Raw genomic sequence first — 25,470 nt, forward strand, 5'->3', positions numbered from 1 at the left:
GCTTGACAGGCCTTGTAACAGTAACTTAGGGAGATGGGCGAATGGTCAATTAGTGCAGCAGTGAGCTAAAAAGTATTGTGCCTGGCTGGTATTCAACACAAAATAATATGTAAGATCAACAGTAGGCATACAAATTATTTAGCTTCCAGATTTAGCTCACTTTCCAAACATTTAAACATCCAATTGCATTCAATCTAAAGTCGCCTTCAGTCTTCATTCTTCAGAAAAAAATGCAAACGTCACAAGCATTAGCTGCACATTGACACGCAGAGGCTCATGCGATACGTTGGACTCGATCAGAGAATGCAAAGCCTTGATAATGCAGGGACTGGCTGATTTGGACAAAGGGTGGGGAGTTTCGAGTAGTTGTATTCGGTAGAACGCAGCTGCTTTTATCAGGGTAAGATGGCATTAAAGGGAGTCGAGTGGAGGAAGAAAGAGAGGGGAATAGGGGAAATCAGAGAGAAATTACAGGGGTAGAGAAAGGATAAGAGAGAAGGCTTTACAGGAAGAAAGAAAGGGTTGAAATAGAGAGGGGTAGCAGAAAGTGAGGAGAGAGGGTGGGAGGGAGGCGAATTGAAGGCAGAGAGCTAATCCTGCCATGATATCTTTAATCCTGCATTAGAGGGTTTGTCTGAAACTTCAATACTCTGTCAACTCACTGTGAAAGAAACCCGCTGAGAGAGAGGTCGGGGAAGAAAGAGAGACAGAGAAAAGAACGGAAGAATGTGAAAGAGAAAAAGAAAGGACGAAGAAAAGAGGAAATAGACACAGGGCAACTACAGTAGATGGAGACGAGAGAGCAATAATAATGGGACAAAGGAAGGAGAGGTGCCGAGTAAGACAGGAGGAAACCAGTGAGCTTCATTTTTATTTTTTGGGAAATTCAGACATACTCTTTAAGGGTTTAAAATAGCTTTGATTGTAAAGCTGGGCTCTAAGCAGCCTGCACAGAGAGCCTTCCCAGCAGTGGATTAAGACACGGATGATTTCTAGGGTTTCAAAAATGGACCGTTACTTTGCTTTTTACGGAGGGATCTGGGGAACAAAGGGAGTAATTTCTCAAGAGCACCACTCCTTAAAAGAGCTAAAAAAGTGTGGCTTTCGAGGAACATTGGTTACTAGAGTTTCTGAATCGCGGAATTACTACCTTTCCCATTCAAGGTCTGACACTTCACACACTGAATCTGTCCTTTTCTGAATGGCATTCAAAACATGGATCTATACCTACTCTGTATAGTCAAACTGGAAGGCAGAATTTGCTTCTTTTCTCCATTTGTGTGTAGCATGATTGCTCAATGTGCCGCCAGTCTTTTTCTTTCAAGAAGCCAAATGCCTCCTTGGTTGCCATAGATACAAAAAAAACCAACAGTGTGGCACACTGGTCCCCGTCACACCATAATGAGACTGCCATTGTTGTGAAATGAGGATCATGTTATCAGGCTATAATTACATATTTCATTTAGAATCTGATCTCCAGTCCTCCTGAAGGTTCTCCCTTAATGTGATTTTGGGTCAATTGATTTATTTTATTAAATATAATTGTATTCGTTTTTCTCCACTGGGCGCATGTCATTTCATAGAAGAAGATTATAGGAGGATTATAAGAAAATACAATTACAACCTTGCCCTGATCCTTGATCACTTTTTTCCTCCTCACATTTGGATTAAGTCAGTCTTTACATGTTGTTTAAATTAAGTGAATTTAAATAATTGTTCAATTAATTTCTCTTTTTATGCCTTTATCACTTAAAATCCAGTTTCAACCCCCTTTCATCTGAATAATGTTGGTAAAAAACCCTGCTTGTCCAAAGCCACAACTCAAACACTATGTGGATAATTAGAGTCAGAATACCTCTGTGGGACTAATAAAGGTATTCTGACTAACTCTAATTATCCACATCTAGACACAACAACAAATATCAAAACCAAGGCACTTCTATATAAATCCTCTTGTATAGGCAGTATTAGTTCTAGATCACTTTTCAGCAGGCGTCTCGCAGGAGACATGTAATCCTTAAGTCTGGGGCTCAGTCTCATGAAAACACACGTATGCAAGAACTGACACTGTTGTCATGCTGCGAGTCATATGATACCCGTACAGAATTCAATAATCTGAGGAACTCGCGAGCATTACTGTAGGTCAAATACTTTGTGAGTCAGGTGAGTTTTCCTTGTCAGGCTTTTGCTATTATAGGGAATGGTATTTTAGTTTTTATTAAATTGTATTGTGGTGAACAAAACTAAGTGCTGCTCAAGTATCCCACAGTATTCAAAGAATGTTTTTGATCTATTCACACACTAGAACACACACACACACACACACACACACACACACACACACACACACACACACACACACACACACACACACACACACACACACACACACACACACACACACACACACACACACACACACACACACACACACACACACACACACACACACACACACACACAGGATAGAGCACACAGGATCTGTATTATGGACCTAAATCAACCAAATGTTGTTGATTGTTGTGCTTTAGCCCCCAGGTTCAAAACAAAAGTCTGTCCCAGAGAGTGATAAAAAGGAGTAAAATAAATAGATTTGATCTTAACCGTGACAAGTCTTGATATAGTGCTCAGATTGGGCAAATACATACTTTTTTTTGTATGTCGTCCAACTTTGTTATCATTCCGTGTCACTAAGGCCCGGGCTACTAACAGTAAAAACACCAGTGTTCATATTTTTGGGGAGTAGCCTTTTAGGACCCGACCCACACTTTGAAAATAAGTAGCATAATCTACCTACGCCCTTTATATCTGCTTTCAGACAGGTCTATTTGAGGATAAAGGATATAAAAAGGTATGGTGAATAGCTCTGAATTTAATTCAAGTGGGAGCACCATCTTGCTGGGCAAAGTTAAACTGTAGATTGAGGTGAGAAGAGGATAGGAGTAACAAGTAATAACATCTGGAAACAAAGGTAAGAAGGGAATGAAAACCAAATATTTGAGGTTGAAGTAAAGAATCAGCAAAAAGTAGGAAGAGGCAAAAATAGATAGATTGCATGAGAAAGGCTCCTTCTATGGTGTTGAATGAAGGAATGCAGAGAAGCTTACTTGGTGATTGCAAATCAGCAACAAATAATCAATGAGGTGCGAGTGTGCTGTTCTCTACAATTAAGAACAAGTTGGGATTGACTGAGCTCAGGACAGCAGAGGCAGGTTCTACCCTAATCCTTTTAGACTCATTGAAAACAAGAGAAAAAGGCAAGATGGAGACTTTTGGACTTTGTTTGAGCAGTTCAACAATGACCCTTCTTTTCCTATATCACCTTTGAAGTAATTTACCATACGAACAAAACAAAATGAACAATGTTTCAGTAATTGACTATGGGTCTGAGCACACTCACTGCATTCAATACCTACACACAACAAGATCTTGCATACATGGTACCATGAAAGACTTGTATTGGTATGTGCAACCCTAACCCTAACCCTAGCCCTGGTACTCAGTCTGCCAATGTTGCTGCTGCAGTAAACTATCTTGTGGAACTATTTGTTTATGTAGTGGAAAATAGTATTTTCTTTCACTGAGGAACATACCAAACTACTCAACCAAGAGTGTCAGCCCAGCATGCAGGGAGTCATGCTGGAACAATGCAGTGGATCCATTCCATCAAGTTGCAACATTGTCACCATATTTTTCTTAAATGTGGCAAAAGTCTACATCCATCCAAAAAGGTAAATTAACTGACAAAGTCCCACACTTTGTATGAAATGCATAGTTATGTAGATGCATCATTCAAGTAAGACACCAGAGTTGGATTCTTTTGACAACGTTTTCAGTTAGAATAAGTTTGGTTTGTGTATATCTAGCTGTTTGTAACACACATAATGCACTTTCAAGGTCGCTCAGGGTCGGTGCAGTTGCTGCGAGCTGAGCTAAGCAACAAGCAGAAAGCACAGACATTTTGCACAGGAAGTACACATGGAAGAGGAAGAAGAACTTACTGGTTATGCCAGGAGTTAAGGCAGGTAAAGGCTCTGTAGGAGAGAGAGAGAAAAAGAAATATTATTGATGAAAGTTAGTAGTTGATAGGTGTAATAAAGCAATGAAGGTATAAGGGCTGCTGTAAACCAATGTGAGATCATCTTAGTTGGTGATTAAAATGTAGATGACTCATACTGGGTGTGAGTTCAAACATTAACTCTCCTCTTCATGGGGACTTTTTCAGTGTTTTTTATACTCAACGTTGTCATTAATATAATAAGGTAATATCATATCTGTTATATTTATATATATTGTGCATTTTTTTTCACTTCATTTCATCTTGGTGCACATTTGTACATTATTGTTCAGCATAAGAGTGAACGGTAAGCATCCACAAGCCCCTACAGGTCCAGAATGAGCTAAACCATAAGGATAAAATATGATGCATGACAAGACTTTGATTAAATGCATTTGTTTCATTCTAAAGTAGCATTTTACAATATGAAATACAGCACCAAATACATCATCCCTAGGATTTGCTTGGTCTCAGTGTACGGTGGCATATTTCCATGATTAAATTGACATTGAACAACTATATTTCTGATGATTGTTAACAGAAATGCATTTCAGTACAGCTGAATTGCAAAATTGCAAGACGCCGCACTGTTTTGCAAATGCACTTGTTTCTTCTTTTGGAGAAAATCAATAAAGATTTGTTGAGTTCCGACATAATATAGGAGTCTAAAGGCCCCATAAGTCTTCCTGGATGACAGTCATTCTCACAAAATGGAGGAAAACAAAGAAATGGGCTGGAAGAGAGGAAGCGTGTCCTCCCTGAATGTCTCTATGTCTTTGTGTGTCAGTCATTTCAGACTTGCTCACACTTTAAAATATTTCTGCTTTGTCATTCTACATTTCGCCCTCCCGAGACTGCTCTCTATTTTCTTAAGGTGACAAAAAAATGTTAATGGCAGCAGACATGTTGGGTAGAGAAGAAGAAAGAAGTGGGTGGATGAGAGATGGAGGGTGAAAAGATTGAAGAGACGGGAAATAGAGCACTGGGAATGAAGGCTGGAGGTAAGTTTAAGGGTCATGGGAACAGGGACTGAAATATACTGCTGTTTATTATTTCCCGGAGGATACATCATCTATTATGAAAGTGAAAGAAAAAGAAGAGAAACGCAGAGGAAAACACAAACAGAATGGCAAGAAGATGCAACAGTGGGTCGAGAGAATACGTTCTTGTTCCTTCGCCTGTTGCATCTCTCCTATTGGATAATCATAGTAATATGGATGTATGCAATACTGAAATGAGACACGTAATACATTTAGTAAAGAAATATTGGCATAAGAAAATCATACCAAATGTAATATGTGATAACAGTCGAAAATAAATACTATCTAGTATTTACTATCTTGGACCATTGACCAAGAGTCATTTCAAAAATTCAGGAGGTGTTCATGCTTCCATAAAGTAAGGGGATTTGTGAAGGACAAGTTGAAATAAGGCCAAGATATCCTGACTTAAAGTTCCAAGACAGAGTAAGACACTAAAGATGGTGGATCCTACAATTCCAATGATGCAACTGGACATCATTTTTCATTAGACCCAATCCACCTGGTTAAAGCCTTAAGGGAAAAAACCCCAACCCTTAAGGTACAGTACAGTTTTTACATGCTAAGTATTATTCCTCATGACTAAATCTTTATTTGTGAATCAGTAAAACTCCCAGACTTAACAAATATACGTTATGCCTTATTTCAACATACTATGAGCCGAGGAGGTGACCAACAGGGCAACCGGAGACCTTGCCTCAATGTTATTGTGGTTGGTAAGACCTTTAATGAAAAATAAGTTGGACAAAGATAATTCAGATTCACACGAGGCTCAATTTAACAGGGTTCAAAGAGAACCAGCTTGAAGTGTTTTAAGCTTGTTATGTTTGTGTTTTGCTATCAAAGCACTACTGTGGTGGTCATTACATGACATTCTACATTAGTGTGTGTGTGTGTGTGTGTGTGTGTGTGTGTGTGTGTGTGTGTGTGTGTGTGTGTGTGTGTGTGTGTGTGTGTGTGTGTGTGTGTGTGTGTGTGTGTGTGTGTGTGTGTGTGTGTGTGCTCACATCAGGCTCACTATCCTGCTGTGCGGAGTGAAAGGCTGTGTCGCTACATTAAATGATAACAATATTCCCATTACTTCCCAGAGAGAAGAGTGTGGGTGTGTGTGGCTGCATGGGTAAGAAAATTATGTATGTCAAATGGGGAAATATGTGAAGGATTTAAAGGCTAATCCTGTGTCTAGTCTCTGTGTTTCAAGTAAGTCTGCATTTTTCTGACAGTAATAACAAAAGCTTCCATAAATGAAGTCAATCAGTAACAACAGCAGTCTCGATGGCCGGTTTGTGTGTAAGAAAAGAGAGAGAGAGACAGGCAAACACATAGTCTCTCAAGCATTTTTCCCACAGAATAACTACATGCACAAGTAGTATTTTTTTTTATGTTTACGTCTTATGGCCTATAGTGAATGAAAGACAAGGCTAGGGATAGAGAATAAGAAGAATGAAAGAAAGAATCATAAAACGGTGGGAGGTAGAGAGAGGGAGATATGAAACATAGATTAGAATCCATGCCCAAAGGCCGTTTGTGGCCCACTTTCTTTTTTATATATATATTTCTTTATGTGTGTGTGTGTGTGTCTGTGTGTAAATGAGAAACATTATGAGTTTTATCCCTTCTCTTTCGCTCAACCGGTCTACTATGAAAACAGTAGGTTGTGAAGAAGTAAGAAAATCAGACAGATGGATGAATGTCTGAGCTTTAGTCAATGATAAAAGGAGAGACAGGTATACAGAAAGGTTACGAGACTTACGTGTGCACTCCTCCAGCTCCATGCTGCTGCTCATGTGGATGTTATCTATTCTGATGTGTCCTCTAGTTGGGTGATCAAAAAAGCCCTCGAACGCCACCTAGATCATAGAAGAAGAGAGACATATTATAACAATCTTTCTTTACCCCCATAGTTGAATCTCAGCATATAAAAAAGAATAAATAAACGATTGATAAGTTATAACTTGATATGGAGAAAAAACATGCAAGGAAATGTATATTTATCGGAAACCGATGTCTTTATTTACACCTACCCTTTTTTACAATACGTTTTTTGTTGACATACTGTATACAAACAAAAATCAATAATGCAACCTAAGTTTAGAATTTTTTTAAGCCATTTTACAATGAAGGCAAATGTACTTACCGTTCTCTTATTTCTTGATACAGTGTGGAGGTATTTTCTTTTTTACTTTATTGATTAATAATGCCGTTTCTTAGATATAAAATAATAAGTTAGTTTGTTCATGATAGTACCAGTAAGCTCTGTTCACAATTCTTAAATCTGTCTTTTGTAGCATAAAGTTGATTTGTTTTGTATGTATTTGCCTCCACATTTAATGTATATTTGGCAGTTAAAGTCTTCCCTAACTAAACCCTTTGCATCACTTTAACTACTGACTGCTTGTTTTTGTCCCTGGTTATGTGCAGCAACTTAACCTAATCCCAGTTCAAAAACAACCGTTACCTGATACTCCTTGGGGCTTTGTGGCAGGATGGTGCGGCCCTCCCTCCAGCCGTTCCCCTGGTCTCCCTTTAGAGCCCACAGCAGCGTCTCCTCCTGCTCGTTGTCCCTCAGCAGCACCCTGAGGCTCCCCTGGGCCTCCCCCTGGAGCTGGTAGTAGAAGAGGAGGCAGAGCGGGCCTCTCTCTGGCCCCACCTCGGGACTCAGCAGGCGGGCTCTCTTCCTCTGGGTGTGGGCCCCTGCATCCAGGTGGAGGTAGTTCCCTGAGAAATCTGGAAAGGAAAGGGAGAGACGGAGAGGCGGAGGATTGTCAAATGATTGCAAGATCAGTGATATATTTCAAATTAATGACTTGAAATAAATGATGCAACTACTCTTTGTAGCTTTGGAATGTAAATATGAAGCCACATGTGTGTCCTATTTGCATTTTATTCATTTAATGGATTCCATTTTAATGAGTTTTATGATTTGTGACAGTGCTGCTGCACAAAGCAGAATCCCTCTTCACTGGTGAAACTGTCGTAACAGAGCTGTCGTAACATCATGATGTAGTAATGCAGTGGGATGTGGTTACTTAGCGTTTAAAGACATCACTACCATCATTCTGTGGTGTGAGGCTCAGACCGCACATGAGACTGCCATTTCATCATGGGTGCTAATGGCTATGGATACAAATGAACACACACACACATACACAAAACTGCTTTAAACAGCCCTAATCATTTTGAATGCTGACACCTCGTTGTGTTTTTCTCCCTGTTTTTGCTACTTAGTCAGCACAGCCATCATACCAATAGAGTATGTGTCTGTATGTACACAATTTCACTGTAAGTAAAAACAAAGAACATCTAATTATTTTCCTAATCTATCTTCTGAGTTTAAAGAATTGTTGGGCACAGACATACTGTTATTATAATTATTTGTATTTGGTAATTCAGTTATGTTTCACTTTTTTCCTTGGTTTTAATTCAATAATTTTATTACCATAATATTTTAACGTATTAATGTTGTACCACCTTGTACAATGGGCTCTGGCAATACTGTGTTTTTGACTTGGTCATGCCAATAAAGCTTCTTGGAATATAATTCAATTGAGTAAAGGAGTGAGAGAGAGTGGAGAAAGAAAGGCAGTGCTCCAGTGTGCCCCCCCCACCCCAAACAGGACCATAATCATTAGCTTGCTGCTGTGTTTGGCTTTTTGTCTAGTTTGTGTATTATGGCCGCAGAGAAAAGGCTTTGCTGGAGCTGCAAGTAGTCTTTTTATCAACGGGAAGACGCTGTGTGTGACACATCTTTTCTAACCCTATCTATCTATCTATCTATCTATCTATCTATCTATCTATCTATCTATCTATCTATCTATCTATCTATCTATCTATCTATCCATCAATCTATCTATCTATCCTCCCTCGGCTGAGACAGAAAAGAAAAGCATTTGTCAGATATTTTGCGGCGCATCTCACTTAATGAATAATGGATCTGGGTTGAGGTAACTCTGTTTTCTTCACTCCGAGGCAATGAAATCGGGGACCTCAATTACCGTTGCTCATTAAGTGCAGTTAGAGAAAGTTGCAGTGTTTTTCTGTTTCTCTTCGTTTGATCTTGGCGAACGTACAAAGGGAGGGAATGAATTAACAACTCTCCATGGGAGGGATAGGCAGGGAAGTAGAATTGGCTTTGAGGGAGGGAGTGTGTGTGTGTGTGTGTGTGTGTGTGTGTGTGTGTGTGTGTGTGTGTGTGTGTGTGTGTGTGTGTGTGTGTGTGTGTGTGTGTGTGTGTGTGTGTGTGTGTGTGTGTGTGTGTGTGTGTGTGTGTGTGTGTGTGTGTGTGTGTGCATGAGGGTTGCACTTCATTTCTGGGTAACTTTGTTTATGTTTGAAACTGCGTTTGAGTTCATCTGTCAGTCAGTTTGTGAGTGTGTTTCTAAGAGTCTTTTGTGTGGGTATCATTTCATTGTTTTGCATTTATGTAGATATATGCAGCATTTATTTTGGGGTATTTTCTAAAAGTTAATTGTATGTGTGTGTGGTCCTTCTTCACAATGTCAACTCATGTTCTCACTTGAGTTAAGTGCACCCTAAAAAAAAGCATGACTGGGCAAAAGCATGAGTTCTTCTAATACAGGGGTCACCAACCTTTTTTAGGGTGAGGGCTACTTTAAAAAAATAAAACAAGTCGGGGGCTACTTTTACTCCTCTTTTTTTTGTTTTTTGCAGTGTATATATTTAGCACATTTTAACATTATGATATGCTGACCTTTAACCTTTGTGTGCTGTTTGGGTCTGTGGGACCCGTTTTCAGTGTTTACTAAAAGAACATACATGCAATTTAATTATTTTAACCTGCTTTATTTGGGGGTGGACGGGCCTCACCTCCTCTAGGGGGGTCCTCACCTCCTCTAGGGGCATGCACCCCCGGGAAGATTATTTTTAAATGTTGAAGTGAAATGCATCAATCTGGAGCACTTTGAGCATACTTGAGTATACTTTTCAATAATCCAAACATCTTTAGAATATGATCACAACCAATAACAAATAATTTAAACTGGTTTATTCTTATCTTATGTTACCTAGTTAGCATTCTTTCTTTTTATGTATGCTTATTTTACTAATCACTCTCCTTTCAAACAGTTTTTTGTTTTTTTTACTGTCCTACAGTATACACATTGGAATGATTTCTTACTTTATCTATATTAAATAGATAAAGTTGTGCTCTCCCTAGCTCTCTCTCTCTCTCTCTCTCTCTCTCTCTCTCTCCCTCCCTAGCTCTCTCGCTCGCTCTCTCTCTCTCTGCCTCGCTCGCTCACAGAGGCTGTGTGCTCCTCCGTGGCGATGACGGCTTGCGTTAAAAAAATAAAATAAACATATTTTTAAAGTGGGGGGACACAAACGGGATTTCGAAAAGAGCGGGGGACATTTCCCCCCTGTCACAGGTGGAAATTACGTCATGCGTGTGTGTGTGCGTCAAGTGCAATAAATATATATGCAAGTTGCAACACACAGAGTAAAACTCTGCCCCTCATGTGCTGTATAGGCTGGCATGATAGGCTGTTCAATGGGGCTGATGTGTTGTGTAGATTCTGCCAGAAGGAAAATCAGCGGGGAGGTGCCACATTGCTTTTCTTCCCGACTGCAACGCTGGTCCCGCAAATCAAGCAAGAACGTGATTGGTCGATATTCATTGTGGGGGTGGGGGGAGGAGGGGTGTTAGATAGATATAGAGTTGTACTAAGTAGATAGAGTTCGCTATGATTGAAGTTTCGTTTATGCATAGGGTAGATTCTTTTAATTACATTTCCTTTTTTGTTTTGTGTATTTTATACATTTTGGATTTGCTTGGCGAGCTATTTTTAGAACATACCCCGCGGGCGACTCACGTTGCCCCTGCGGGCGACTAAGTGCCCGCGGGCACCATGTTGGCTACCCCTGTTCTAATATACAGTATGTCAAACTGATTCCTAACTGATTCCCCTAATTACCACAAAATAGCAAATGGGATCCAGTTGAATTATCTACTTGATCTTAACTGCCGTCATGCTGCATTCCTTTTCACAGGTTATTCTGTACAGTTTGTATATATACGTATGGAAAGGTATGCACAGAGTTTCAGTGACAACCTTTAACTGAGCCTTTTAAGGTTTCATATTTGTATTTAGTGTCTCTCCTGTGACATGTCTCCATGCTTTAATGTTCAAAAAGCTCTTTATTTTTCTCATACTGCCTTTGCTGCAGCACCTCTTTTCACCCTCTGTCTGAAACCAGAGCCCAGTCTGCTCTGATTGGTTAGCTGGCCGGTTCTGTTGTGATTGGTCAACCATTTTGAGATGTCCTGCGACTAGCGTATCACGTACAATGTGTTGGAGCGCTAGCCAAACGAGTGTTATATAGTGATGTCATTATGTTACGGAATTAAACCAAGGACAACAAAGGAGGCCTTTCAGGCAGCGGTTGGGGGGTGGAATTTGTGATTGTTGTTGCCTTTTCAGACCATTTACCTGCACAAAAACCTAGATTACACACTACAGGGAAGAGAGACCCACAAAAAGGCAAAATAGTGCCACTTTAAAACAACTTAGTGACATCATCAGTAGTAAAAAAACTCCTATTATAATATTGATTTTCATTCTATTTTACCTCTTTTCAACTCTAAGTCCTATTTCCTTTCCTTATCAATAACTAAACCACTTGAGCTCCGCGCATTGTGAAGTGTTTCTTTCGATGAAAATCTCCACAGAGTAAATAACTGCAGTCTTGCCCTATCCGAGATCAAAAGAATAACTTAAGAGCTCCGTTCAGTTCTGATTGTCTCTCTTTTAAAAACCCTAAAAGGGCTTTCACTGACAAGGTTTGGGAATTTGATTTGCATACGGAGACAGCTTCCAGACAGGGTGCCGCGCTAATGTTGCTGTAGAACAAGACTTAATGTCATGTAACTGTCTGACAACGGAGACAGGGATGCTGCTATGTCAATTACACACACACACAGGCACAGACACACACTCATTTCACACAGCAGTATGATGTGATGTAGAGCCTTGCCTTATGTCACGGCCCTGTCTGTTCATAAAAGAGCTGCTCAGTCAACCAGAAAGTAGATGACTTCAACAGATACAGAGAAAACCTTGGTGAATGGCAAGGTCGTGTGTGGGAAACTAACCCACACACCTTGAGTGTTTAATACGCGGGCAGTCCCACCTTGAGTGGTTTGTGTGAGAGTGTGTGTGTGGGGTGCCTCAGGGGGAGCTGAAGAGCTAAGGCAGCACTTCTGTCAAAGCCATCATCTGACTTATCAGACCGCTGTGGGCGTTGTGTGTGCCTTATGGGTGTGTAAGCGCAGAATGTGTGTGAGAGAGAGGCAGTAAAAGTATGTGGTGTGTGTGTGTGTGTGTGTGTGTGTGTGTGTGTGTGTGTGTGTGTGTGTGTGTGTGTGTGTGTGTGTGTGTGTGTGTGTGTGTGTGTGTGTGTGTGTGTGTGTGTGTGTGTGTGTGATGGATAAAACAGTCTTGGTTATCCTCCTGCTGTCTTATTAGAGATGGACAGATGTGGAAAAAAGGCAAGTACCACTGAGGGAAATGGGGGAGAGGTCAGTGAGGAGAGGAAGATGTGATCACAGTGATGGAGTGAGAGGGATGGAAGCGGAAAGGGACTTTACAGTATATACTGAAGTCGGAGATGAATAAGAGGGAGATGAATGATGGAGGAAGGACGGAAAGAAGGAAGCGTGGTAACAGGGAGAATTGTAATGATGTGGAATTAAGATTTGAAATACATTTTTAGCAGCATAGTAAAGTTATTACAATATATTAAATGTACAAGCAAAGGAATATGGGATAAAATACAGAGATAAAGTGAAAAGAAGAGGTAAAACTCCAAGGATTATACGAAAGGGGTTCTGGATTAAAAGGGAGGTTGAAAAAGTAGAAATAAACTGATAAAATGGATAACAAACTCGATTAGGGAAAGTGAGACATTTTTGAAGAAACTCCAATTAAGTTGTTGTACACACTTAAAGTGGATCAGAGTGAAATCCTTGCATCATAGTTAGTCAGTGTTCCTCCCAGCGCTGGATTCCACCACGGGACAACCACTCTGCTCTTAATTAGCTACAGTTATCTTTAAAACATCCCAACATGACAGTGCCTTTTCATTACTGTGTTTATAAAATGAGGAATGTCTGAAATGAAGAATACCCAGAGAGATGACAACTGAATGCGCATTCTAATAAACACAAAACGTTTTCATAAAGTTATAATGTTTAATACGATAAGTTATTTGGGGTTCTCAGAGACTGACAACCTAAACATAAATACTGTATGCAACTAGCCTAATTTACAAGATCTAGAAAAACATAGTTGATTGGTGAATATGGTTATACATTTGAATGAAGATTTTCATAACTATGTTTCCTTTTCTGTGAAATAGATCTATTTTTACATCCTTAAAGAAGTTAAATCAAGAACTGATAAGAACTGGAATTGATAAGCAGAACTAAAATTGGAACCGAAATTGTTGAAATCAAAACTATACCCAACCCTAGTTCTAAAACTGTGGAGGTCTTAAAGGCAGATACATACTTTTGGTAGGTCAGAGAGATGGATCTAGTAGTTGTGTCTGATTGAGAAAACATGGTGAGTAATGTGATAAAATGATCATAATGATCGGAATAGGTGCATACTTGAAAGCATACAAAACTATTATTTAATACTTATATAGAGTGTTGTCGGTGACATATGCCAATACATTTTGATGTCTTACTATTAAACCTTTAAAACGCTATATATCTCTGGTAATTTCTGTTATAAAAGTAATACTTCATGGGAAAATAGGTGTAATGCCCCTTAAATGCGTGCATTTAACTGGCTAGCACAACAGAAACATGTCCATGTGTTTTTCATAATGTCATTTGGCTGTGATTGCTGCACACAGACATTTAAAAAACATGTTTCCTGCATACATTCTCAACTCCCATGCTCCATTTTGTCCAAGATGACACATTTTGGAACTTGAAACTCTAGTAACACAGTGTGGAAATAACAACAAACTAAGAACGCTTCTATTTTATATTACCCAAGTTTCTTGTATAAAATGCAATTTCGTGTGATTGCCAACAAATCGGTACTCACTGTCTGATCCCAGCGCCAGATCCTGCCTGGATCCATGTGTGACGTGTCCAGTGGAGCTGCTGCTGGCTGTGTGCAGGGACCAGCTTACACCTGACTGGGGATCAGCCGACCAGCCGCACAAGCTCTGCTCAAAGTCGCAAACTGCCGACAGGGACGGGGTGGTGGCTGCGGGGTGGAAAGAGACACAAAAGATTTTGAATTAAGACATATTCCAGTGCATCTGCGTTGAACATCATTTTTTTTTTTGCAGTTTATTTTTCTCAGTTTCTTGTTGTCTACCCCCTCTTCATTTTGATAGTGCCTTGAGAGATTCCCATTGTGTTTGCATGTTTTGGCAATAGTGCTCATGCAATATGACACCTCAATAGGCTGAACACAAACATTGGAGTACAAGAGAATGGCAGGGTTAGGGAACAGAAGAATCAGCTGAGAATATAAAACAAAGTGAACGTAGACAGAAAATGGATATGAAGAAAAGTAGTACAGTGAAGTGTGTGTAGTTTGGGAAACACATTGAAAATGACAAAAAAAGGAAAGAGAAAGTAGAGCATTGTAAAATACACTTGATGTTCCTGATGCTGTAGTCAGTTAAAGTCACTGTTAGTTCTCACACAATGAACTAACAGAACTACATCTATACCTTTACCCCATGCCCAAGAGTTGCTGACCTATAGCTGTGAAATGATATTATCATGTGTGTGTGTGTTTGCGTATGAGAAAGTAAGATCCTCGCTGTGAGAGCTTATTTTCACTCAAACAGAGCCTCCTGTGGGACTCTTGAATCCAACCGACTTCAAAGCCCGGAGGCACTGTGGTGCATGATGACATCACGAGTTTGACCTTAAGAGCGTAAGTGTGTGTGCAAGTGTGTGTGGACGAGAGACAGAGACAGAATGAATGCATGTCAGCTTGCAATTCATCTGCATGACGAATGAGTGTGGAGAAGCTGTGCTGGAGAGTGCTTAAATTAAGTGTGAGTGTGTGCGTGTGTGGATGTGTGTGTGTGCGTGTTTACCAGGTCTCATTGCAGCAGTGGTCTGTTCCACTCTGGGCAGGGTGGGGGTCACAGTGTCAGGTATAGTGGTGGTTTCTGTCAAAAGGGGAAAAAGGTTAAAACTGAATAAATTAAATTAAACAGAACGAGATGACATTGCAGAAAATATTTACAAAGGTTGGGTGGGCTTTTTCTATGGTCGCCAGGTTTTTATGTTTTGACATTGTTATAGAGGGCTTTGCAGTGGCCCTCTATAACACGTTTGTATTTCCACAACAGCACCAGCTATCAGCTTCATGAGCTAACAGCATGTTAGCTAACAACAACTAGCTACATTGTATATAACAATTGGACATACTCAACATGACATCACATAGTGGTTTGTGGACTACCGGTTGGAAGCCTTGCGTTTTGGCATTTTGACATCGTCAACTACTATTTTTGAACACAAGAGGGTAGAGCTAAGTACAACCAAATGCTAAACAAGAAATGTTTTGGTCAATAAAATGTTTATACTAACTTTTACATAGATGGAAAAAATATTGTAAAAGGATTAAAAACTAGCGATTAAGACCATAAACTCATGAGTGAAATATTTACTTAGTTATTAAATCACGTGAAGCAGAGTCATTTTCTCATAGACTTCTATACAATCTGACTTATTTTGGATCCAATGAAGTTGCCCTCTGCTGGCCATTAGAAAGAATGCAGGCTCAATGCACTCCAGCATGTGCTTTGATTTTCAGACCTGGAGGTTGCTGCTTGTCAAGCTAAATAGCATGCTGGCTAATCGGAAGCATGGTGCCCAAACCACCAAGTAACACTCACACTGTCACGTAAGTTGGGAAAATGAAGAATGTTCAATAACCTAATTCAAGCTCTAAACATTCACAATTTGTTCTACAGCTGCTTCACCGCACTGGGAAAAAAGGTATGATTCTACCAGTTAGTGCAGCAGCAATGTTTAGGCAAAACCAGATTATGATGTTTGTACACACTTCACCGTTGATTTCTAGGACTGTGCATTAAGGGTGAAGTCTGTCGTGATCCAGAGTGAGCTGGCATCAGCTTAGGACTGTTTCATACCGCTTTACCCACTGCAGCTTGGCACACACAAACACCCACAACGCTATGATGATAGATGCTGCACTAGAACTGACCTTGGTGCACAGCAGCATGCGACCAGTGTATGATAGATCAAACACACGCACACACACACACACACACACACCCACACACCCACACACACACACACACACACACACACACACACACACACACACACACACACACACACACACACACACACACACACACACACACACACACACACACACACACACACACACACACACACACACACACACACACACACACGTCAGCAGTGGGGTATGTCGGTCTAACCCCAAGACCTTCTGGTCTTAATAAGCAGTTTTCTACCGTTGGTCCCTTAAACAGCCCTGAATGCTTCACCAACTCCCTCTCACACACACACGTTGAAGTAAGTCTATATGTTGACGTAAGGGAACAGAAAATGGTCTGGCTCGTGTGGCGCAAGGCTCCACGCCGCAAACCTCTTGCCAAATTATTCTTAGAAATTAGTTATTTCTCTCTCTTATTTTCTCCCATTCGTTTCACGTTCTGTCTTTTATTTCTCTTTCCTCCCTACTGTACATCTGTCATTCGGCGCTGCAAATCCCCTCCCTCTGCCTCTCTCTCATTTGTCACAATAAATATGACCAGTTTCAGTCCTGCTTTGAAAAGCCATCAGCACCGCAAAAAGCTCTTTCTACACACACACACACACACACACACACATGTGCTCTTTCACGTACACACGCAAAGTCGATCTCGCTTTTTGTGAAACCCTATCTACTGTTGTTTCTGTTTTACCACAACCGCAATTTTGTTCCCCATAACTCTTACTCTCTGTCATCTCTCCCTGAGGCATATTTAGATTTCCAGTCATCCTTTTTTGCTTTTGTCTGCCCGCAGATCCTTCTATCATTTTTTGTTAGGACTGCATCTCTTTCTTTTTGCTTTTTTTTCTGCGATCCCTCAACCTTTCAGCGCTTCCCTTCTGTGCTGTAACTCTGTCTGGTGTTATTTTATGTCTGCTATAACCACCAACTGAGTACATTTGAGACGTTGATTTACTGCTTGTTTGGTTGTTCTAGATGTTTCCATGACTCACTTGGTGATATCTATGGGTATCTGCATGTATCTTGTTTAGCGTGAACTCTTACCCTTTGCTAGCCTTTGCTAATAGCTCTGAGTTCTAATGTGTATTGTGTATGTGCATAACTTTATTCGGTTGTTGACACAGTCTGCTCACAGTGAAAGTATGCGGCATTATAATGTAAGCCCAAACAGAGTGGTCTCATTTTGCCGTCCCAACACACACACACACACACACACCACACCACACACACACACACCACACACACACACACACACACACACACACACACACACACACACACCACACACACACACACACACACACACACACACACACACACACACACATCACACACACACACACCACACACACACACACACACACACACACACACACACACACACACACACACAGAATTAGATATCAACATTGGATAAGTAGCTCCCAGCTGCTGACATTAAGCTGTTTTAATTTGGTGCCCTTTACCACTGTAATTAGCCCCCCATATGGAGGGAAGAGAGAGGAAGGAATGGAGATGAGGAGGAGAGACGAACAGAGAGAGAGAAGGACATGGAGAAGGGAACAGAACCCTTTCAACCTCTCACCACCCTTTCCCTAATTAGTGACCACACACAGCTCCTGTCAGCCTCCCGTTTCTAACTCCATCCCCTCTCCACCCGTCTAATCCAATTTTGCTCTCAGTCTGTCGTCTCCTGTCCTGTTATTTCTCCCTCTCCTCTTCCTCTTCATCATCTTCCTACCCCCTCTCATTTCTATCCATCATGGCTCTCTCAGTCGCTACTGTAAAGGTCAGTGAACTAATACGAATAAATTACTTTATAATTAAACTCTTTTTAAATGTGCTACTGTAGTTTTTTATGGTATGAACTTTTCAACTTTTAATGTAATGAACTATATGTGACTATGGGTGCTTTTACAAGCCATAGTCCGTTTGGCTACTTTGGTCCTTTTTTCGATTAGTGCTGTTTACATTTCACAGTACTAAAATAAAAACTCTAATATTTTCTTATTGGCCAGAAATGTGTTTGTGTACAATGTAATCAAAAAGCGCTGAGAAAACACTAACTTGATCATATTGGCAGTGATGCTGCTTTGATGCTCCCACAAAACACATTTGGAGAGCGTTCAGAACGTACGCCTCCAGTAAAGGCTCCGGGTTCTCAACAATATGTTGATCCACAATTTCTAAATAGGACATGCTGTGATCAGAGAACATTGTTATGGTTGACTTCCAGCAATTACATTGGATTATGTTCTCACTGAAATAACACCGTACTAGGGATGGCCATTTTAGGCCGCACCGGATTACAATGCTTTCACGACTAGAGTTTATTTAAAACAGAATACATCTATGTTTGTGAAAAGGCCAACACTGAAATATGCAAGGGCCAGAGTGTGTGTACAAGTCACTTTTATGACAAAACAGTCATCCGTGTTTTAAACACAAGGATTCAAGGAAACACCAATCTTTACATCTTTGGTTTGCAGATGGGTCATCCTAAACACAGCTGAATTACAGCAACCTACCATGATTCCCCATCTCTTTCTCTCTCTCTGCACACACCTCAAACTGAGAAACAGTAGGTGTTCTGTTTACCAGATACACACAGAGACACACACACTGTCATAGGCCCATGGGCTTATTGTGAAGCTGCTGACTGAGCAGGGCGAGGCGGAAACAGAGAGACGAAAACTGTTCAATTATGGAAAGAGCTCTGGGTATAAATCTACCTCTGTCAGCCTAAATAATGACTACTGACACAGTGTGGGGTATGGTGTGTGTGTGGAAGAGAGAATGTTGTTCCTGCTCAAATTATTGGTGACATAGTGCATGTGTGTGTGGTAAGGGGTTTCCTTTACTTAATGACTATGTGATTGACTGTTTTTTTCTAATAAGAAACTCCACCTTTAGGTAATGAATGCTATGATTGGATAACATATCTACCGTAGGTGTATAATCACTCAAACCGATTTTTATCTGAATACGGAAATCTATCAAGAGCTTATGATATACAAAAAGTGACACATTGGTAAAGAGTAGAGAGAATTCATTCTTATTGATAGGAAACTAGGAAAAGCCAAAATTGAGTCATGGAGTACCAAGAATAAGACTGGTAAATGTTATGGTTTGAAATGTAATGAGATGTGGTGGTGGAAAACAGAATGCTTTTGGATGAAAGTAATCGCCAGTCATCTGAATGGCAAATCATACAACTGTACTTAAAAAAACAAAAGTGCAGTTTCAATTTATACGTAGCTTTAAAGTGCGAGCCTAATTATGGCTCCCTCTTCAGTATATGAGTGGGTGGGAAAAGGAGTTCTTTACAGCAGGAAACTCTATCGAGACTAACTGCCTAATTAGCCCATTGTACAGCGAGCTACCAATAATATCTGGTTTTACGTTAAGTGCTGCACTGGACCACAAGTTCTGACGACTGGTAGACGTGGAGAGAGAATTCCTGTAACCTAGTATTGGTGATATTACACCAAACACATGACTGTAGTTAAATCACCACCATAATAGAGCTTAGAGTGTGGCTAAAAAAAGAGCCGAGCCATGAGCTACATAGTTGTGCCACTAAAAGCACAAAAGCTCTTTATGTGAGGAAACTACAGACAGAATTGCTCATTAGTCCATTGTGCAACAAAGCACCACAAGGTATGTGACTGCAATTGTAGCCTTAAGTGTGAAGCTAAGTACGACAACAACTGAGATGATAAAAAAAGGCTGCCGGCAATGAATGGCAAACTACATCAGTGAGCAGTAGTCAGCTACAAAGGAAATGAGTTTAAGTGTGGCAGAAGCCATTAAGCTAAGTATGCCATTAACTGCTCTGAAGAAAAGAAAGACAGCTTTCTTGTTCACCAAGCAGTAATATGTTCACAAGGAGATGGTTTCCAAGGCTCAATAAGTACTTTTCGGCCATTTTTAATTACAGGTAGATTGACAGACTTTATGTACATTTTGGGTAATGGTTGTAACACTTACAAATCTTTTGTATCAGGAACATTTCAGATATATCATCTCATTGTCAAGGGGAACCCAGTAAAATGGCAATTGTATCCCTTTTGTATTATACACACAGAAGCTAACCAACATCAGAACAAGCTGAAACATAAATGGTTATTCTGTGTACTGTTTGAGAATGAATGCTCGCCTCAATAGGTGTGAATTTTGAATTAAATTAGAATGTCAACAAAATTGTATAAGAATCTAACAACAGAATCTATTGTCGCATTACCACTATAGGACGTCAAGACTTGATTCAAATCAAATCACAAATCACAATTCTAATTTGGTTTCCTATTGACAAAAGTTATGGATATACATTTTTTCCAATTTTCGCCTGTATTTATAGGGTGCTAACCGTAGTTAAATCTAAATTGAGAAACTCATACTGAAAGCATCACAAATCGAGCTTTACCATGCAGTGGAATTTGGGCATTGGACCCTACAGTTGATTTATAGATGGACAGTTGGATGCATAAATAGTCAGATAGAAATAGAGAAGAAAATGCATCAGTTTCTGGGAAATTCTGCAAAAAGGTGGCGAGCCAAACCCTTATTATTTATATTGGAAGAACACAAGCATTTCTGCGTACACAGGCCCTTATAAACACATATGCACCCACAATGAACCAATGCCCAATCCGAAGTGTTTCCATGTGTTTTCATCTAAAAGAATGAATAGAGGGAAGTCATCCACTTAACTGTCCTCCTAAAGTGAACAAAGCATGATTGTATGCCGTATGGTTTTAAAAACCTTCAGAAGTTCTTTGGGTTAGAACAATCATGTGTTTGGGAACTGTACAAAGGTTGATAGGTGGTTTGGCTCTGGGGTTATGAAACATTTTCTGCTGTGGGAGAACTTTAGCTTTCAAAGATAGCACTGGTGACAGGTTTAAAAGGCTGTGGTAGATGAGGGATAACAGGAAAGAAAGAAGGGCCTGTAGAAACAACGTGAGCAAAATGAGGGCAAAGAAGAGAGGGAAACAAATCCATGGGGGTAATGAGGTCAGGGGAGAAGGGAGGATGAAGACGTAAAAGAAAAGGAGTGTAGGTGTGCATCTGTGTGTGGTGGTGGGGTTGTTCCTGTCGCCTTGGCAGGAGACAGGAATTATTACATTCTTCTAATGGGGAGGGAGTCAAAGGGGCGGAAACGGAGTTGGTACTGCTAACCATTGATTGCCCTTTTAATAGTATTAGAGATACCTATTACTAGTATAAACAGTATGTCTTAATAAACAATACATAACTAAATGCCTATATTTAATAGTATACTTCTTTGCAGAAAGACATGACATGCAAAGGAGGACCAAAGGAGAGAGAAGAGTAAGTAAGGACACATCCCACCGATCCCATAAAAGTATCTGGACCGGAGCCACGGCTCACATGTGAAACCTATCAGCAATGTTGTACAAGGGAAACACACACAGACACACACTCTTGGCTAAACCTGAAGGATTGGCTGGAAAACTGGAACAGCGGAACACCTAGAGAATGTTCTAGATAGAACAAGAACTCTAAACAACATTACCTCCTGGGTGCCACTATGGTGATGGACATGTGGATGTTTGTGTGAGAGCGTGTGTGTGTGTGTGTGTGTGTGTGTGTGTGTGTGTGTGTGTGTGTGTGTGTGTGTGTGTGTGTGTGTGTGTGTGTGTGTGTGTGTGTGTGTGTGTGTGTGTGTGTGTGTGTGTGTGTGTGTGTGTGTGTGTTTTCGAGCAGATTCAACACTATTAGCATCTGAAATGGTGACGCAGAGAAGTTTCTTGGTTATATTATAACCTCAGTATTATTTAACAAGAAACCGCTAGGATTTGTCACATACAACCTCTCTTTTTTTTTAGGTAACTCCCCAAGTTATCCAGATCGTCAAATCTGCAACACTTTGCTATAACTGGCCCAACTTAACAAGGCATGGGATAGGATTACACCAGCTGTATCGTAACGGCCCATTGGGCTAGCCATGTTAAGTGGAGGGACCAATGACTCATCTTCAATTCCTTACTCGGACCACCTCTTTTTGGACTTGTGAATTGAGTCTTGACTTGAGGAAGCTTCATTTCTGTCAGGATATGTTTGGTAGTGTTTAAGGTTTTGAGACAAGTGAGGATTCATGATCTAAAGAGCAGCAGCAGCAGCAGCATGAAGACAAAGCTGTTGGAAACAACTCAGAGACAGCGGACACAAAGCCGCCTTTCTCTCGCTGTATTTCACAGTCTCTCTGTTATTTTCCCCTAGTAACACTGCAGTTTTCAATGGAGATGAAAACATAAGCATGTATTTACACAACTACGAACAAACCTTTTTCTTTATGCCAAACAGGTGGTGTGTGTGTGTACATATCTGCCTGCCTGCCAACAACTAGGTGTGGAGTGAAAGTGATGAGAGCATAGCAGATGTTCTGATAGCTCGGTCATTTAAAACTGAACAAAACTGGCAGCTTGGCAGCTCTCATCATCCAATAGTCGGGGGTTACAAGTCCTAAATTACATGTTGCCTCCAAAGCTAGCGTGAATGATCAGAATGAGTTTTGCAATAATATTCTGGCTTTTGTTTCTCTTTTGGGTTTGCCACAAATAATGAGATGCTAAACTGCATTATTGTGTGCCCTGTAAGAACCCTGTATCCGTGATTTGGGATTTCTTCATTGTAATTGGGTGCTGAGATTGCCCGTGTGGGGAAATTGTTTTACAGCCCCGAAGCGGGGTCAATGCACTTCATTTGAAATACAAAACAATACAGGGGCAATACCGTAATGGAAAAGCAATTTGTGAGTTTGTTAAAGCTGATGTTTAGAGGATACAAGGTTTGTGATTGGCATGGTATCAGATTGGCTTTGTCTCTACTGAACAATGCATAATCTAGAATGTTAAGCATGCTGCCTTCACACACATACAGTCCATAATACTTCTGATGTATGATGTACAATGTATAGCAGTAGACTGGCAATATGGATGGTTAAATATGGGAGTAATTCATATGATCTCAAATGGTTTTACTGGGTGCAGATTTGTTATTTATGTCAGGGTTCAGAGGCCTGAAAATAACTACTGAATAATGGAAAAGCCACTCTGATCGCTGCATCCACTGCGGGCTGGTCTGTGTGTGTGTGTGTGTGTGTGTGGTGTGTGTGTGTGTGTGTGTGTGTGTGTGTGTGTGTGTGTGTGTGTGTGTGTGTGTGTGTGTGTGTGTGTGTGTGTGTGTGTGTGTGTGTGTGTGTGTGTGTGTGTGTGTGTGTGTGTGTGTGTGTGTGTGTTGTTTGTTAGTGTGTCAGTGAACATGTGATTTCCTTACACTGTGGATGTCTCCTTTTATTTATTTATCGATTCATTAATTCCTTTACTTCCTGAGCAGCACTGAGCAGCACTGGGACATGCTGAGTTGTTAAAACTACTTCCATCCTGTTTTTTTAAAGGGAGGAGGCTTAATGAGCGATTGTGCTAATTTTCAAGTTCCTATTTGGATTCTTTGCCTCTACCGTGACATGTTTACAAGGTTAAATGTTCAGAAAGGTCTTTATTTTTCTCATACTGCCTGTGCTGCAGCACCTCTTTTCACCCTCTGTCTGAAACCAGAGCCCAGTCTGCTCAGATTGGTTAGCTGGCTGGCTTTGTTGTGATTCACTTAGAGATGTCCCGTCCCCTAGCTTATCAGAGCATTAGCCAATAAGGCATGAGTGTTACGTAATGACGTCATTATGTTACAGAAGTTAACAAAGGTATCCAATTTCAGACATTGGGAGGGAACTTCTGGATTTTAGCCTTTGCAGACCATTTACATGCAGAAAAACCTATATAACACACTACAAGGAAGCATGGTAAGGCCCCTTTAAGGATGCATTGTTTTGGTAAAAAGAATGAATCAAGGTTGAATCATTTGAATGCTTCTGGTTTATATAAATGGAAAGTATTAGATGGATAAATGAAAACAACCTCATAGGATTTCTCCTCGTAGAAAGGAGATGAAAAGGGCCTGCATGACTTTATATCTTACTTCCTATCTGCAGCCGTGTGTGTGTATGTGTGTGAATTTATAGAAGAGGGCCACTGGAGTTAAATGTCTGCTTCTTTGTGTGCTGGTGACTTATGTGTAAACAGCTGTGCTCAGTGGACTGAAGCTGATGCACTCTGTTGAATATTTTATCTCCCGTTACAACCCAACACACACACACAAAATACCAAACAAGCGAGAAGAGAAACAAAGTCTACTTTGTCTTTCGGATGTGTTTTTCAGTTTTATTGTTTTTATATATTGCCCTTAAATGGCTCCGGCTGCACGACTTATGAGATCATGTATTTTTTAGGGTTATTATCCCAACTTCAGACAATTAAAAACCAGACAAAGTGAAATCCAACTAAATCTATTTGCTCTAAGCCACAAAGATGTAGAATGATCTTAGTGTGTGACTGTGTGTGGTATTTAGGGATGGCAGCAGGAGCACTTGCTGTGCTGTAAAGTGGGAATCAACTGTTATTGTGCACAGATTACATCCAGAAGGCAAACATCTGGCACGCAGACATAGAGAGCTGACGAGCAGACAATCACAGAACCTGCAATAGCCAAGAGGTTGATCCGTACTGCGATCCTGGAGATGATGGCTGCAGATAGCACGAGTGAGATGTCGTTAGGTGCGATGAAAAGCAATGTGTACGGGAAGGATAAACCATGGCCGGTGCAATTACATGATTTGTCAGCTTGATTGGACATATAGCACACATTCATCTCCGTTACAAAGAAAACATTTGCTTCCATACATGATAAATAACTTGTAAAAGCTCTAAATCAGTTTGGTAAAAAAGCAAAGATTATTTTTATGTTAAGTTATCACTGCTGCTTTGTTGCGCCTGAGGGTCGCTATATCAGCACATGCATATTTTACATGAAACAAAAAATGTGGTTTAATCAGGATAAAAACATCTACACAAGCCACCTCTGAATAAAGGGGCCCATTATATGCTTTTTGGGGTTTTCCCATTCCTGTAGTGTGTTATATAGGACACTTCTCGTCCACTGGGAACAGGTACGTGTCATTTCCTGTTCTTGTCTTCACCTTTCTCATATCACAGTCTGACTAAAGCAGTAAGATCGGCAC

At 40.4% G+C, this 25,470-nt stretch overlaps 1 protein-coding gene across 4 annotated transcripts in view; it reads right to left on the reverse strand.

The window, feature by feature from the left end:
* Positions 1–25,470, reverse strand: part of LOC117485692 (neuropilin-2-like) — a 110,903-nt gene that overhangs the window by 11,877 nt on the left and 73,556 nt on the right. For 2 of the 4 annotated variants that reach the window (XM_034134339.1, XM_034134338.1), the window contains exons 12-16: positions 15,190–15,264; positions 14,175–14,339; positions 7,556–7,824; positions 6,851–6,947; positions 4,002–4,034 (exon numbers count right to left, since the gene is read on the reverse strand). In XM_034134339.1, coding sequence (XP_033990230.1) covers positions 4,002–4,034; positions 6,851–6,947; positions 7,556–7,824; positions 14,175–14,339; positions 15,190–15,264 — 639 coding nt within the window. The remainder of the gene's footprint in view (positions 1–4,001; positions 4,035–6,850; positions 6,948–7,555; positions 7,825–14,174; positions 14,340–15,189; positions 15,265–25,470) is intronic. The other 2 variants (XM_034134341.1, XM_034134340.1) reach the window with 1 other exon arrangement.

This window comes from Trematomus bernacchii, unplaced genomic scaffold, assembly GCF_902827165.1.
Source record: "Trematomus bernacchii unplaced genomic scaffold, fTreBer1.1, whole genome shotgun sequence".
Classification (NCBI taxonomy): domain Eukaryota; kingdom Metazoa; phylum Chordata; class Actinopteri; order Perciformes; family Nototheniidae; genus Trematomus; species Trematomus bernacchii.